Source organism: Physella acuta, unplaced genomic scaffold (genome assembly GCF_028476545.2).
Source record: "Physella acuta isolate Inbredline_101_S28 unplaced genomic scaffold, ASM2847654v3 ptg000809l, whole genome shotgun sequence".
Classification (NCBI taxonomy): Eukaryota; Metazoa; Mollusca; class Gastropoda; family Physidae; genus Physella; species Physella acuta.
The window spans coordinates 194,961-211,888 of record NW_026732327.1 but is presented as its reverse complement, the minus strand read 5'-3'; the positions used below and the strand labels follow the sequence as shown (position 1 = coordinate 211,888).

The following is a 16,928-nucleotide window of genomic DNA, read 5'->3' as shown; positions in this document are numbered from 1 at the left end:
TTCCAAGTAATGCATACAATTGTTTGGAATAAAAGCGAGATTTCTTAAAGCCCATTGATCGAACCATTGTTCATAGTTGTTTTTTGTTAAAGCAATTTAATGCTGTAGCACTTTCTGTTGATACATTTTCAAGAAACATAAACTGTTAGCATAAACTAAGCTTTCAAACACCAGTACTGGTTTAAATCTATTTTGATCAACTATTATGTAATACTACATTTTTTTTTTAATCTCTCATAATTAAATATCAATAAAATTTATTAAATGTGAAAACATAGTTTCCAAATCTAAATGTTTAACAAAACAACGTATTCACTACACGCACATCTAAAACCAAAACACCCAAGTAAAATGTTGTGTGGTCTGAAAATATAGAAGCAGATAAAAGGAAATCATTAGAAATTAAATGAGTATATTTAAAATATGATAAAGAAATGTACACGTTTAAATTCAATTCAGCCATCAAGGGAGTAATATACTACTACTAAAATCAACTCTTATAGTGTATAAAATCCAAAAGGATAACACAGGTTGAGATTTAAAAAATAACTTCAGAATTTTTAAAAATGTAAATATAAATATATAATGTTAAGGATGAAATAAGAAGTTCACATTTCATTGATAGAAAATATCCGCGATGTTCAAATGCTTAAATAAATATTCACTTTCAAAAAGCTCTAAGTGCATGCAATAAAATTAAATAGTAATTAAGAAATTGAAGATAAATGTGTAAAGCAATGTTGCCACCTATCATAGTAATACATTATCACTATAGTGGAGGCCTAAAAATGTAAAAAATTAATAGCAAAAATTAACGAGTTTCGCATTTTACAACAACAACAAAAATTATATGTGGCCTTAAATTACTAGGCCTATAGACACAGGACTCGACTTAACGTAATAATTACTCTCGTTCAATACTAAAGGTTACAAAAATAAAACAAAATGAAACTTGTCCACTTTATCAGACACACAGTTCAACATTAAAGAAAGCGACTCATTTCTTCAACAATTGTCCACACACACTGCAGCTTTTGTCTCGTCGCACACAGCGAAAAAGGCCTGCTCTACTGCGTATTCAACCAATGTACACCCAACTATACCCAAAATATAGTACCAGATAAAACAAATTCTTTAAAAAACTAACAATACTTAGGGGGAAAAAACAATGCTAATACTAGTAATAGTAAGTCATATAAAACATATCTAAATCATGACATATCTAAATTAATTTATAAAAATGTACCGATTGTACTATTGCACTACTTTATACAACAAAACCACAATTCATCGCAAACTAACGCTATATTAAGCTACATCTATTACCTTTGAATAAAAATTAAACAAATGAAGATACAACCCCGCCACTAAGTGTAACATGTGTACACCCTCACTGCAACTACACACACACACGTAATATACATGTTCACAATGTAATTTCAATGCGAAATAGATAAACATATCAATATGCATTACTTTAATATTGTGATATTAACTGATAGTTGTTTAGTATCATAACAAAGTTATATTAGAACTGATTACTTCGGCTCTGAAAAGAACAAAGTAGCGATAACAGCTGATGAACCATCTACTTTTTCATACATTACTGCTTTGGCACAATGTTCATCATCAGTAATGTTGAAACATTTGGACGAGCCGTCCTGAGTCCAGGTAAAAGCAATATCACGTTTTGATACCAGGCGTCTGGCTAAGGCAATATATTCTTCTTCTGATAGTAGGGCATTTGTTTTTTTAACTTTATTGTGTTTGATGTAATGATATGCAGCAGTTATTGGCCGAACAAAATTCAACTCTCCAGTTTGAGCCAGATACTTCCATTTTTCTATCTTCTCTTCGAAAGTCTTTGTATGTTTTTCTAAGTGCGGCTTAAAATTTTCTACTATTTCCTTCTCTATATCTTTTCTTCTCAATTCATCTTTTTCTTTTTTGAGCTTCCTTAATTTCCTACTTTCATTTTTATCAAGAGTTTTGGTTATATATTCAAAAGCTGCACATAGATCATATATATTTTCACATTTTATTTTAGATGCGAAACAAATACCTATTTCTATATACATTGCATTAAACTTGTGACATGCGCGAAGCATAACACTAAAGAGGGAATCAATTTGAATCGGTTCAATTTCTTTAAATATAATTTGACCATTTAGCTTAAACTCATGAATATTACTAACACCAAGCGCCTTGCAAATACGCTTCAATTCATTTTGTCTTTGTGAGTTTAATTTGAAACGGAGGTTTTTTAATTCACCGTAATATTCTACATCTTCTTCATGTGTGGGGACTTCTACAAAGATGCTAAAGAGCTTTTCATCACTCAGTTGTACCAGAGCTTTGGCATGTAATGTCAGATTATTTGTTGTAATTTGTAGCTGATTATTGTTATACAGTTGCAAATAATCTAGGTTTTTGCTCACAATAAGTATGCTAAATATATTTCTTATAAAGTATGCATTACCGAGATACTCTCGTCTTTTTCCAGTTATCTCTTTAAAACCCTCCAGCAGCAAATTTAAAATATCTCTTTTGCCGAAATTAAATTCTCTGCTAACGCACTCAATGTATTTACTTGTCTCAGTTTTAAGAGAATTTAAATAAAATGAAAATCGCAGTGTCTCTTTATACTGTTTTATTTCACTATCTGTGAAGATTTTACAAAACCACTCGAAAAACTTCAAAAAGTTGTTTTCAATAAAAGCTGAATGTTTCAGATTGTCCGGATCAAAACTTAGTTTATCAAGTTCTTTTTTAAAACAGTCGTACGATTGGACATTTTCTTTTGCTACAGATTTAAGGTAACATAAACTTTCACCCTTTTTATATTTCCCATCCTTAGGTAAGCAAATTGAAAAGCCTTTCCATGCGTTATCCTTTTGAAAACTATCCCATGTTTCATAGGATTTTGCCGTGTGGTCAATGAAGCTGATATATGTATTTTTTCTATACCCAATTAATGGCATTAAAGCACATCCTGATCCATCAATATCTATACATGTGCAAATCAGCAACACATAAGTATCACATGCATCATCAACGCCTTCTTTCTTCTTAATAATGTCAATTATATCTTCGATGACCTTTTTATCATTTTCACTAGGTATTAATTCAGTGTCCGCAGTTAATAAAAAAGTTAAATGATCCGAAAGCAATTCTTTATCCTGAGCCTCTATTTTAAATTCATGTTTTCCGTGGTTATTAGCCAACTGTTCATGAATAGATTCAGCTCTCCTCTCCCAAATGCTACACATTTTCAAAATTATTCAGTATATTTTTGAAAACAAGAATTTTAATTGATAATTGTTGTATTTAAAAAATAATGCAAAAACATTATTTTAAAATGTTGTGTAACATTATATATTACCTAAATTATTTAAAGTCCCTGTTTTATATCAAAATCAATAATTGTTTATAAGTTTAAAATATTTTTGGAACAGTATGGAATTAGTATTTGATTAAAAATAAAATATATTGAAATATTGCATTTTTTGTAATGAAAAGAATGATTTTGTGTGGCTGTTAAGAAATTTTCCTTTTAACAGCGTGTTGTGAAATTAGTCTATTATCTATTCTTAATTATAAAACCACCACGTATGTGTTTCTGGCAAATCTTTAGGTCGAGTTAGTTCTTGTTTAGTATGAATGACATTGTCGTAGCTTAAGACATTCAATGATTTTTTCCAGTCATTTATACCTTCATCTAGTGTTTCTATTGATTCGTTAATATCTGAATTTATAAAAACTGTCTCCAAGGTTTTGTTTTCTCCACAAGGAAAATGTTTGTAATTATCTAAAATTATTTGAATAGCAGACCTTAAGACTAAGATGTAAGGTCCATTGTCTATATCAAATGAATATCCATTATAAAATACACAGTCGCCTAGTTTGTCGATACACTGTTTTACCAGTGGTCCTATTACTTTACGCTCCTCTTCAGAGAATGGTTCACCATGCACTTTAGCGTTATATGCAGCCTTCAGAACTATTTCTGCTAATTCGTTTGCGTCATCTGAATTGGCAGAGGCACATTCTTGAAGACTTTTTAAAAGTTTATTAAATAACTCTTTATGTTTGGAATATTCTGCAAAATAAAGGAGTCGAATAAATTAATTAGCATCCATATATATTCTTTTATATACGTGGCTTCAAATGTTTAAAAAATTATAAAGGTAGTATTCTAGGATGACACTAAATAATTAGGTGACGAATACATGGATCAATGAATATCACAGCCTCCGATAAACAACGCTAATAAATAATTTAAATATAGATACCAACACAATAATAAGGGGGAAATATTGCACACAAAATTTCTGAAGATAAAATAACACAGAGACCGAATATTTCAAAGACAATTTTATAGACAGAGATAGTTTAATATTAGAGATATTTTGTCTGAAGCAGGTCCATCATAAAAAGGTCAATGTGTTAATTTACCTGGCATTGAATGGTCGCGCTGATTAAGTTGAGTTTTTACATCTACAGCAGGATCTGATGTACTTAATCCATCTGATTTATCTTGTCTGTCGTCTACTAATAAAGTTTTATAATGTTTTATGCAATTGTATTAACAATTAAATGTTTGATGTACGTTTATTTATGTAATAAATCCATTCTAGATTTGAAATAAACCGTCCATGACAATCAAGGAAGCCAGAAAAATAATAATAGTAAGAAGAAAAGTTTTACTCCTCTTTAAATTTAAAATTTTACACTAACGTAAGCCTTAAAAACAACTTTAAAAAAAATTGTATTAAATTATACTAACCCCATTCCATTGGTCGAAATAATTGTTCATGTTTTGTTTTTCTATTTTTAATGCTAGTGTTTTGAACACAATTAAGTATTATGTGTCAGCTTGTTCTGCGCCTGCTTTTTTGGATTTGCTTCCTTTGTCCAACCCAGAACAAACTACAAGGGAGCAGTTGTTTGATTTTGGAATTGTCTCTCCTAGAAGAGAGGCTGTCCCCAACTGTCGAGCCTCATCTGCCCGAGGTTTCGAACTCGAGACTTTTCGGTTTAGCAATCATGAGCTTTACCGACTCGAACACGGAAATAATATTTAATTTCATTTTGGTATTGATTAGAAATTATTGTATGCGAAAATTGGTAGGAACTATCTAGAATTATCTACTTCTCGTCGATAGCGTTTCGTTGCAAAACTGTTTTATTTGTTGACTTTATATTGCACTTTACAATTAAATCAGAATTTAAAAATCGCTTATGACTGAATATTTTAAAATATCTTACATAAAGTTTAATGCAGTTTTTACTTTCTCGTATAAAGAGAATAGAGGAAGTTAATATTGTAATTGTGCACAAAAATCACAAGAAATGTTTACAGTTTTCACAGTTTTATACCCCAGTACTTCATCTTGTACGGAGTATACGGACTTCTTTTAATCGGACAAAAAGTATAAATCCAAATTCATCAAAATTTCGGTTTTTTTATGCTTAATCGAGTCGAAAAAACTGGGTTTTGCAATTCCGTCCATGTGTGTGTGTGTGTGTGTATGTCTGTAAACACGATAACGTGAGTACCGTTACAGCTAGGTTGATGCAATTTAATATATAGGCCTACGTATTATATCAAATGTGTAGTTCTGTATTAACTATTCAGGGAAATCCGGTAGCCGGAAGTGGAACTTATTCTACTTTTGGTTTTTCAAAAGCCTATAAAATGAGTACTGTTTCATATAGATAGACGAAATTTTCACATATAAGTAAAAGATCTATAAGTAAAAAATCTATTATACAGATATTATTTGCCGTTCACGTGGTGTGTAATTCTTTTTTTCTACGAGATTATATTCTAATTTTAAAGCTTAAGTAATTTTTAAATCGATTAAAATCATGTCTATATCCCGAGTTGCCATACCCCCGTAGTGTTATAAAAGAATATTCGAGAATGTTTAGGGGAGATCACTCCTGCTTTATTTAAGCACATCTTTATGACAATACATAATTACACTAGTTTGGAAAGTTGTGTTGTGATGCTAACTCTTCAATCATCTATTATGTTTAAAAATGTTACGATTACTTCCTCCTATAATATGATATTTGTTATTACAACATATATGCTGTTGTCTGCTTAAACCAAATATTGTACTAAGAATTAAAACCACTTTCGACTATTTTACCTTACCGTTTAGTTCCTTTACTTCTTTTGAATCGCAGGATGTCTTATCATCAACACAAGTTTCATCAAAACGTTTAGGAGTAGGCTACATTTTCAGAACAAAGAAATAAACAAAGATATAACAAATGGCTGTTAGAGAAATGATTGAGAAATGATGAGAATATAGCTAACATCAGAAAGAACTCACGTGGCAACCAATCTTTAAAGATTTTGTTTACATTGCACGATACATTAATTTTAACTAGATTCTATCTTACGGGAATCCAGTAACCTAATTGAGTAATTATTTTTAAATTGCATATAATTTTCTGAAAACATTTTAAAGCAAGTCAAAATGCATGTTAATAACAAATATCCTCTCCTTAATATAACCATCATGTTTTTATTGTTTGACACAGACATCCAGACTAAATCAACAAAAATGCGCATGTGTATTTGCAGAACTGCAAAATTTAGACATGAAATGGTTTTCTATTCATTAATAATTAGAGATGCTTTAGATTATTTTTCTTTATTTCTGATACTTTTAATTTGGCAAGAACATTTTTAAATGAATGAAGCATATCTAGCAACAACAACAAAAAGTCCAGCATTAATTGAAGAAATGTGAAGACCGTAAAATAGTGGTTTAATGACATCCCAAGTTTTGAAATTGTTCTTAAAACAGCTGTCATAATGAGGGTCTGCGTGGGAAGTTTAGTTACCTTATTTAAACATTTTCGAATATTACAATTTTTTAATGATATCAAATATTTTTAAATGTTTAAAACTTTTAAAGGATATATTCGTTCTACCCATATTTAGCTCCGTTAAATCGTATACAATAAATGTAGAGGAATGCTTTAACGAACACTGACTTACTTAACAGTAACATAACAATAGGAATTTGAATGTTGAAAAAAATATCAACTTGCCTTAAATTTTGTATCTGATCCTTTATAAATATTGTTTCTTTTTGATTCCTCTGCTATCTATATATATAATTCTCCTCTTCGAGCCGTTAGAAAACAAGCTGCAAACGCTCTCCCTACCTCCCCACCCCTACATCGTTTTAGTGAGCTGTGTTCACTCTAAATGTTTACAAGCAGAGCCAACGATTTTAAACGTAGGGGGGGGGGGGGAGGGGGGGAGGAAGGGGGGGGGGGGTTATGGTCCTTAACGAGCTACTTATAGTGTTTTAAAGAAATATTTTCAGTGTCAGCGTTGGTACTGTTGAATTCACAAATTATGAATTATTGAAAATTAGAAATAACTAAATAGCGGCGTATGTTATGCCGCGGGCCGGCTCGTTCGTTTTAATATTTTAATTATCTGAAAACATAATGAAGAAACTTGCTATTTATTCTTTCATAGAAACATGCCACTAAGGTTATATTTCCATTAGAAATGGGTGTATGCTGCTAAATGTTTGTAACAGCGTAAATGTATTGAAAAACAATCAATTTGTTACAAGGTTTTTTATTTATCTAGTTCTGAATGATATTCAAAGGTGTATGTATATGGTAAAAGTTTAATAAAAAATTTATGAAAGCAGAGGTTCTGAGTCTATTAACAGTAACTTAACTACTGGATTACCAGATGGAGGAATGCAAATGTTATGAACAAATAGTGTCGAGAAATTCAATGAAAAAAAAACACTATGACTGGATAAAAGTTATTGAATAAAGATTGTATGTTATTTTTAAGTTAAACTTCTTTTGCGATAAGTAAAGTACACCCTCTAAAAGTACTAGAACTGTTTATTTTTCTAAACAAAATGTATGACAAAATAAAAATTCAGTAACTTTCATAAGAATGAGAAAAACTGTAAGTGGCACTTAGCGATAACTACAGCACATTACACTATAAGATACCCCAAGAGTCTGTTCGATTTCCTGACACAGGTTTGTGTTTTGTGTGAATTTGCAGACAGCATTGGCTTCCGAAAGAAACTCTATAATCTGGTCCAGTATGATAAAAATAAATAAGAAATTCGTATTTAAGTAGAATACATATATATATAAACAATATAGTATAAATCATCTGTCTATTTCTCACTCCATATTAAAAATGAAAATTATCACTACAATGTCATAGTAGTCATACCTTGTCTAATTTATTTTCAAGCTCTGCGTAATTTCCAGTTTTTATGAACTCCGAAATCTATAAATAATTATAAGCGTTTCATTAAGTTACACAATACTTCTAATAAGCTACAAACTTTTAAACTTTCATGCAAAATTTAAAAAAAACAGATGCAAGCATATATTGTATTACATTGTGTAAACTTCAAAAGCAATCTTAAATCAAAACTACGAAATATTCCGTAACTTTAATGAGTATAATAATATTTTATAAGTTAAATAGCATGTTATAACTAACAAGTCTCAATTTGGTAACAATGTAATAAAGTAAATAGTGTACTGAAAAATTATGATTTAACTAACAATAATATAATAACTCGATTAATTATTATGATTTCTCATAACGCTAAACAAAGCAAAGTGTGTAATAAATATATGTTTAAGACATCTTTAGAGCTTTTATATTTCAACAAAAAGAACAAAAGGAAAAGAAAATGTTCCATTCCTATTTTTTTTTTATAAAATAGAGCTACAAATAGCAACAAACCTGTTGAACAAACGTTGGAATATCATAGACTATCTCTGTCAATTTAATATAATGACCATTTTCTGTGAAGTTCTAAAATAGAACGAAAGTAAAAAAAAACAATACCATTGTGAAAAAGCTTTAACCTAATATATATATATATATATATATATATATATATATATATATATATATATATATATATATATATATATATATCCTAATATATAAAAGACCATGTGCACACTCCTGTCCGCAAAATATTTTCGCAGGGTATCACATCAGAATCTTCAGCGATATAAGGAGAACTTGATACGGACTTTTGTTTAAAGAAGAAAAATTAAAAATAATAAAGGCGTGTTCGAATGTAGAAAAACAGTTTTAATTATGCAACCAGAAAAGTGTTTATAGTTGGGATAAGAACGCCGAAATCGATGACGTCACATGTCATATGTTTGAAAGGCCGGAAAGTACACAAAACCAATGGCGTCATCTTCCAATTTTAGAATACTAATAAATGAACTATTTCATTAAAATTTGATTTAGATCTATTTATACAATTTCCTCGGCCAAAACTAATACAAACTACTTGAAAAAACAACATAAATACCATTGAAAAGCCGGGTTTTTAACGGAGTCATTTAAGTCTTTTAATCAATGTGTGCATTTAATATGTTGTTGTGTTGACTAATTATGTATATAATTTGGTTTTATTTTTTTTAATAGGTATTAGTAGCCTCTGTTATTTTAAATGTGTCGGACTTTTAGCTATTTAGTTATCTCTTTGCTTTATCACTAATATCGTTATACCTGTAGGAAAGCACCAATAACTATTTTATAAAATATTCTTCTAAAAAATGTATACCATTAAAAATATATAGACCGATAATTCAAGTGTAACGGGTACCAACGCCTAGTATATATGTATATATATATATATATATATATATATATATATATATATATATATATATATATATATATATATATATATATATATATATATATATATATATATATATATATACATATATATATATATATATATATATATATATATATATATATATATATATATATATATATGTATGTATATATATATATTTGGCAGCTTGTGTATCCCAACGACCCCAGAGCTACACCAGCGAGAGTGTAAACTCCTGGCAGGTTCAATCAAGCTGGGAAGATCTGCTTGGGTAGGGGACACATCAAAGTTAGCAATAGTACCGCTACAGAAACCGCAAGTACACCCAACTTCCACTTGGTCGAGGAGTTCGTCTTTAGAATAGTGCTCATGATGCCTACTAGGGAACGCCCCACGAAGCTAGTCTGCTGAAAAATCTCATAACGCCCAAGACTAAAACCAGATTAGAGACCTGGAACATCAGAACCCTACATGAAAGCAGCAGATAATGCCCAGTTCGACAAACAAATGAGAAGGAAAAGTGAAGGAAAACAACTTTAATTCAGTGCTATGCAACCGCAAATGCTGCAACAGATGAAGAGAAAGAGGACTTTCACAACACCCTACAGTTTAAGTGTAACTTACCTTAAGTATACTTGAATATGCTTGATAACACCCATCACTTTCACTACGCTTTAAATAATAAATGAAATATATATATATATATATATATATATATATATATATATATATATATATATATGACGGTACGGTTAAACTTACCACATTAAATAGATTGATAGATATAGATACAGATTAAAAAACCTCATATCGAGACATCGATACATAGACAGTTTAAATATGTAATAGACGAAGAAAAAGTAACTATTGATCTGTTATAAGATATCAGATACTTTATTAAATGTTAAAATAACAATTTAAAACTAAATCGATTTTTTTTAGAAACTGATCTTCAGTTCAATTACAAGTATCAATGAAAATTATAGCTTACCTTAATTGTTAGCTCCGGGGAGAGTGTTTTATTTGAAATATACTTGCACATAATTTACTGTAATCACAGCTACTCGCATGTTGAGGTTATTCTGCAGGGAGAAAAAAACATTAATTAGATGACAGTATTGATTTAACCATTTGACATTTAAGAATTGTATTTTTATTAATATTTCTTATAGTAAAGTAAGGAAATAGCTATTCATTATGGATTTCATTTAATTCAAAAATTTGCAATGAACAATCAACTTCTAATGAGGTCGATTTTCTTCAGCCATATTTAATTTCTTATCCTCTTCTTTTTTTACAAGCTTTTATTTAACTTGCTTCCTAGCCATGTCTGTATTTTCTTTATATCTATCTGTCTGTCTAGATCGAAATGGACGAGTAACATATCGAGCAGCAATGTCTCTGAAATTCGGCACCTGGGTCAAAATCCGATGACAATGCAATCTGACATCAAATTTGACTTAATTGGATGACTAATTAATTTTAATTAATTAATTTTAAAATTCTCAAATTAGTAGAAGGGTGTCTGTCTTCTACTACTATTCCGCACTATTATCTTCTACTATTTTGCTCATTAGGTGCGCAATGATTTTTAGTCATGACGCTCTATTGTATTAAAATATAATTAAAACAATTTAAGTAGCCTACTGAAAAAACGCCTAAATAACGTTTTAATAATAAGCTTTTATGTTATAATGTTCTAAAAGGCGAAAAAAATTATTTTCATTAAATATAACAATTAACTACTATTTAAATAACTAAAAATAAAGGTGTGGGTCTCTTTCTAAATATTAGTACAGGTATAGTTATTTAAATAATAGTGTTTTGTTATATATTTGAAGAAAATCATTAATTTCTTCTTAATAAGCATTATTATTAAAACTTGTTATTAAAACGATTTGATTTGTATGCATTTTTTAAATTTTATTTTCATGTATAGAATACATTTGACGCAGATTTATTTTATTTTTTTACTGAAAATTACATGTAGTACTAGAATTCATTATAAGTGTTTGTTTAATATCTTTAATGTATGAATATAAAATAAATTAAATTAGGGTAATTTTATAAAGAACAACATTTTATACAACAGAACACTAAAATCTAGCTCTTTGTCAAAAACATTGTAATGATATTTAAAACACATAATTGTCACCGAATCTTTATTTCGAAAATCGACTATATGTAAAAGAATATGGGTTGTTTTGGACAAGAGCTAGTATACACAGTTTTGACTTCCGCTAACAATATCCTTAATAAATTTGCTTTGTTCATTGTTTCAAAGAAAGGAATTACAAAGTAATTTAATATGACAACTTCATAATACTAGCTGAAAAAATTGTAATAGTAACAAAATTAATATTACTTTGTGCAATTCAAGTTTATTAATATTAGATCTAGTGGAAGGGTTATTTTTTTTAATCACGCTAGTTGTATATGTAAATCATAGCGCGTATTGTTATTGTGCGTTATCAAGTGATAATTTTAGAATTATTATAATAAATGTCTATTTGTTGTCTCCAAATTCTTCATATCATTAAAATCTACATAAAAACAAACTTTGACATGTTCGCCCTTCAAGAGTTCTAAGACGCCATTTTGAAATAGTAACTATGGATTTTCCCGAAATTACAAATATTCATAATATGAATAATATTATTATTAGGGGATTGGTCTACAGCTGCGTTTTATTAATAGTGTTTTATTCGTTTTACTTACCTTTTGTGTTACTAAAGTTTAATACTTGTTTATATTTTTATTTTAATGGCACAAAATGTTAATATTTATTACCTAACAGCCTTAGCCGTGTTTCTGGAATACGGAAGGTTTCACTTGTCGCTTCTAATAAAAAATAAAACACTTGCTAGTCGCAATTACCTTCTATTCCATATAATAAACTATCTTATGACATATAGGTATTAAAATTAGTTTATATGTTTAAAAGTCGAATGCAAGCAACAACAAAATACTCTTTAACTGATATATCAAAACACTTTAGAACTAGACTAGACCAGATTTCCATATTTAAAATGGCGGCTTACTATTAATAATTGATCGCTTCTAAGCCAATGACAGGAAAGAAAATGTTGCTATTTATACCGTTAGTTAGGAAAGATGTTACTGGTTGCTATAGCCCAGGGGTCTCCAAACTTTTCAGTCCCAGGGCAGCATTAACTATCAAATTTCAGTTCGGGGGCCAATTTCTTCCAAGCATGTCTTTGATTTTTCTGGACAAAGTTTCTCAACCATCACTAACAAACGATTTTTCCTTAGACGAAAAGATCTCCGCGGGCCGGATGAGAGGACTTCGCGGGCCTATAAGTGAAAGTTTATTGTTGAAAGACCCATTCTGCAAATTGAATAGAATTGATGGCTACATTAAAATCATTTACTTACATACATATTTATTATTTATACATGCATTTATCTATATATATATATATATATATATATATATATATATATATATATATATATATATATATATATATATATATATATATATATATATATATATATACATATATATATATATATATGCGATTTAATACGATTCTCCCTATATGATTTGATGTACTCTTTAACTTTTAAAATTACAAAATACGCCTTTGAACCACTATTTTTTTTTTCATATGACAAATTATTTTTATATTCATACGAAAATGTATTATCAATTTTCGCTCTTAAGCCGAAATGCTAATAATCTGTTCACCACAAACCAACCCCTCCTCCTATCTTTACTAAAAAATAATTTAGAAATATACCAGTAAATCTAGACACCCCCCCCCCCACACACACACCGCTAACCACTTTTAGAACAACGGACACTCCAATCTTAAATTTGTGGGGGGGGGGGGGGGTTGTTATTTTTGTTGGCATTCCACTTGTTTATCAAAGATGGTTCGCACTTGAAATGGAGATTAATTTTCCCTCCCTTCACACACTACTTTCTCAGAGAAATCTTTTCAAACAAAAAGACAGAGATTCTTTCGCAACGTGATAGCTTAATAAATCCTTGTCGACCATGTTGAACAGCAATAATTCCAGGTGAACGACGAAGCTTAACTGAGCAAATCAGTTTTGTCGTTGGTTTAAATGCGTTTAACTGTGTGCATTGTTTGTTGAGTTATTTTAATCTGCAATGCTAATGTCATAGCCTTTAGTGACTTTATTCATCAAAGAAACAGTTTAAGTCAACTGATCTTTACAAAGCTACCCCAACATCAAGAAATTTAAATCTTACTTGGTCTGCTATCTACGTAAGAAAGCAGGTACCTAATAACTGTAAATATACGAATGATTTGTGCATTGCTAGAGGTGTGTGTATGTATCTCTTTTTTTTTTTAATTTGTGAATGCAATTTAGTTGATATGAAAATAGGTTAGTGACAATATTTTGGACGAAATGGCAAGTATTTCTAAACTAGCTCAAGCAAAATTTTAACAGAAAAAGAATAAGATGTATGAAACGATTACAACGTTTTACAAACACAGCCTATACAAAAATGTGTATTTCATTTGCCTTTTATTCCTCAAGATAAAAGTACCTTATAACTTGTTAAACAAATTAAAACTAAATTAAAAGTTTACTAGAACAAAGAGAAAAAGGTCGGTAATTCCAGAGGCGTAGCGAGGGCGGGGCGGGGGGTGCGGACCGCCCCGGTGACACCATTCATGGGGGTGACACCATGGTAAAAATAGAAAAATATACAGAAGAAAAAGGCCTGTTACCAGCTCAATTTATGATTAATTAAAGTTATAGAGTCTATAAAGTATTAATCGACAATTATTACAAGAGGGTGGTGGTGACACTATGTCGTAAACGTGCTAACTATAAAGAAAGAAATGCTACATCCAACTGCATTATTAACAGACTAAAGATAAACATCGTTACTCTTAAGTCTGCTGCGCTTAAAGCTGATAAACATACATATACGCGAATGCGGCATATATATAAATTATAAGCCTATGTAGGCGGCCGATATATATATATATATATATATATATATATATATATATATATATATATATATATATATATATATATAGTTTCTTGGGGGGGGGGATGACACCACGAAATGCTGTACCGGGTGAAACCTGGCCTAGCAACGCCAGTGAGTAATTCAACTAAGATCGCGGATCACTGAGTGAAAGAAAGCCTACTTATATAGATGACTTCATTGGATGACAGTATGTACAGCACGTAAATACGTTTTAGATAAAATCTAAAAATAAACAATTGCGCAAAAAATAAATACACAAATATAATTGTTTAGTATGTATTGTTTATCTATCTCATTCCTAATAGTGCCTTGAAAAACTCTTAACTTTGACAAAGAGTTGAATAAAATGCTGTTTCTTTGCCTAAATAGATGCATGCAAAGGTATAGAACGAAGTAAAAGAAAAAAAGAAATAGTTACTGTAGAGACAGAGACGTATATCAACACCGGGTCCTATTCTCCGTCTCTAAGCATATGTTGATTCTTCGATGCTTTATAAAAAAGCATTCCGATTAGTCTCTACCCCTAAAGACACGCATGTGTGTAGAGATAACCTTTGACCCGACTAGCTCCCATTGACCAACACCAGATGTTACTTATCGAGCACGAGATCGTACATATTTGATCATGGAAGCTTTGATTTGTTGTCAAAGCGCCCCCCCCCTCATCCCACAGATAACCGTTATCAACAGGCGATACTGAAAGTCAGCATTTCCACTGCCCCGCTGGGTTCATACTCAGTACAACATTTCTATGTATTGTACTAGCATTGTTTGTTTACAATACAGAAATAGCCGCATGACGACATCAGATATTTTCGTTGTACGAAGAAAAGCGTGCTACAAGTTCAGAGAAATATGTTCAGTGTGTGGGCGTCACATATGATTTGTACACATGCAGGGCGACCTGTATTGTAATGCTGGCTATACCTGTACATGCATATAATGGCGCCTGTATGTATATTCTAATGGCATATACCTTTGAATACATATAATGGCGGCTGTTAGTGTATTGTAATAGCTATTATATTAATGTACGCATATAATGGCGCTTGTATGTGTAGTGTAATGGCTAAAATACCCATGTTTGTGTATTGCAATGGCTGCCTTTCACTGGCAGTGATCTAAGTGCTTATGTTGAAATCCTTCTGTTATTGGTGTTGTTTTTCTTTTGTTGTTTTTTTTTAATAACTTTTGTTTTGCTTTCACTGCGTTCAATGCTAAACTTGAAACGTTTGCTAAAAAAGTCCAGCTATTTAGATTTTAACCCCCATCTTCCCACTCCCACCCCAATCCTCTTTAAATGTATCAATAGGCCTACTATCAGGCTGAAATGTCAGGTAACAAGAGCTTTTTCACCCAATTTGTAATTAAAGGATTCATTTACATGTTTTACTTCCTTGTGTACAACTATTCCAGGATCGAGGTAGGTCAAATATTCAACAACTTTTGGTTTCGCTCAACTTTTTACCACGATCAACTATCTATCAATAATTATTTAACTGACCTACTTTGCCTGCCCAACTGGACCCAGTTCTACAAATCTGACGCTATTTTAAAACCTGACGATATCTTAGTACTTGGTTATCGGACGAGCGATCAATGTTGATTTCTAGGAATTGCTGTAGCTGTTTCGGTATTCGAGTAAATATAATGAGAAAACGGTGTGACCTCAGTAGATCACATACAGTTTTCGCTGAGGTGCATCAGGGAAAGGTAAGTAAAACTTCACATTCATATTTCTTGCTCAATGTATGTAAGTACTTGTTGTTTTATATAGGGTAGCAATTAATTGAAATGGTAATTGTCATAGGGTTTTTATATAGGGAAACAATTAATTAAAATGGACATTATAATAATTATTATTAATTAGCTGTTTCCAAGGCTCAGGTTACGTAATAACATATGAGCTCTAAGTTTCTGTTTTAGTTTCATATGGGATCTAGGTTTATGTTTTATATGGGATCTAGGTTTACGTTTTATATGTGATCTAGGTTTCTGTTTTAGTTTCATATGGGATATAGGTTTATGTTTTAGCTTCATATGGGATATAGGTTTATATTTTAGTTTCATATGGGATATAGGTTTATATTTTAGTTTCATATGGGATATAGGTTTATATTTTAGTTTCATATGGGATATAGGTTTATGTTTTAGTTTCATATGGGATCTAGGTTTATGTTTTAGTTTCATATGGGATATAGGTTTATGTTTTAGCTTCATATGGGATATAGGTTTATGTTTTAGTTTCGTATGGG

The 16,928-nt window shown here is 30.5% G+C and overlaps 1 protein-coding gene across 3 annotated transcripts; it reads right to left on the bottom strand.

Moving 5' to 3' along the window:
• Window positions 1–566: 566 nt before the first annotated feature.
• LOC131951379 (uncharacterized) lies at window positions 567–12,725 on the bottom strand. Of its 3 annotated transcripts, none has more exons than XM_059313770.1 (9): window positions 12,462–12,725; window positions 10,663–10,753; window positions 10,296–10,343; window positions 8,768–8,839; window positions 8,243–8,299; window positions 8,011–8,097; window positions 6,164–6,242; window positions 4,456–4,551; window positions 567–4,099 (listed from the first exon to the last, which is right to left on the bottom strand). In XM_059313770.1, the coding sequence occupies exons 2-9, from the start codon at window positions 10,711–10,713 to the stop codon at window positions 3,591–3,593; spliced, it is 999 nt and encodes a 332-aa protein (XP_059169753.1). In that variant the 5' UTR covers window positions 10,714–10,753; window positions 12,462–12,725; the 3' UTR covers window positions 567–3,590. The 3 variants fall into 3 exon arrangements, with proteins under 3 accessions (XP_059169753.1, XP_059169755.1, XP_059169754.1); XM_059313772.1 differs by having other exon boundaries at window positions 4,456–4,548; XM_059313771.1 differs by lacking the exon at window positions 12,462–12,725 and adding an exon at window positions 12,231–12,276.
• Window positions 12,726–16,928: the final 4,203 nt, after the last annotated feature.

Coding starts and splice junctions, on each gene's coding strand:
- LOC131951379 (XM_059313770.1), bottom strand. CDS start 10,713: ATGTGCAAGTATATTTCAAATAAAACACTCTCCCCGGAGCTAACAATT. Junction 8,300..8,767: donor TTCCAACGTTTGTTCAACAG/GTTTGTTGCTAT, acceptor AATTATTTATAG/ATTTCGGAGTTCATAAAAAC. Junction 4,552..6,163: donor AGAAGTAAAGGAACTAAACG/GTAAGGTAAAAT, acceptor AAACTTTATTAG/TAGACGACAGACAAGATAAA.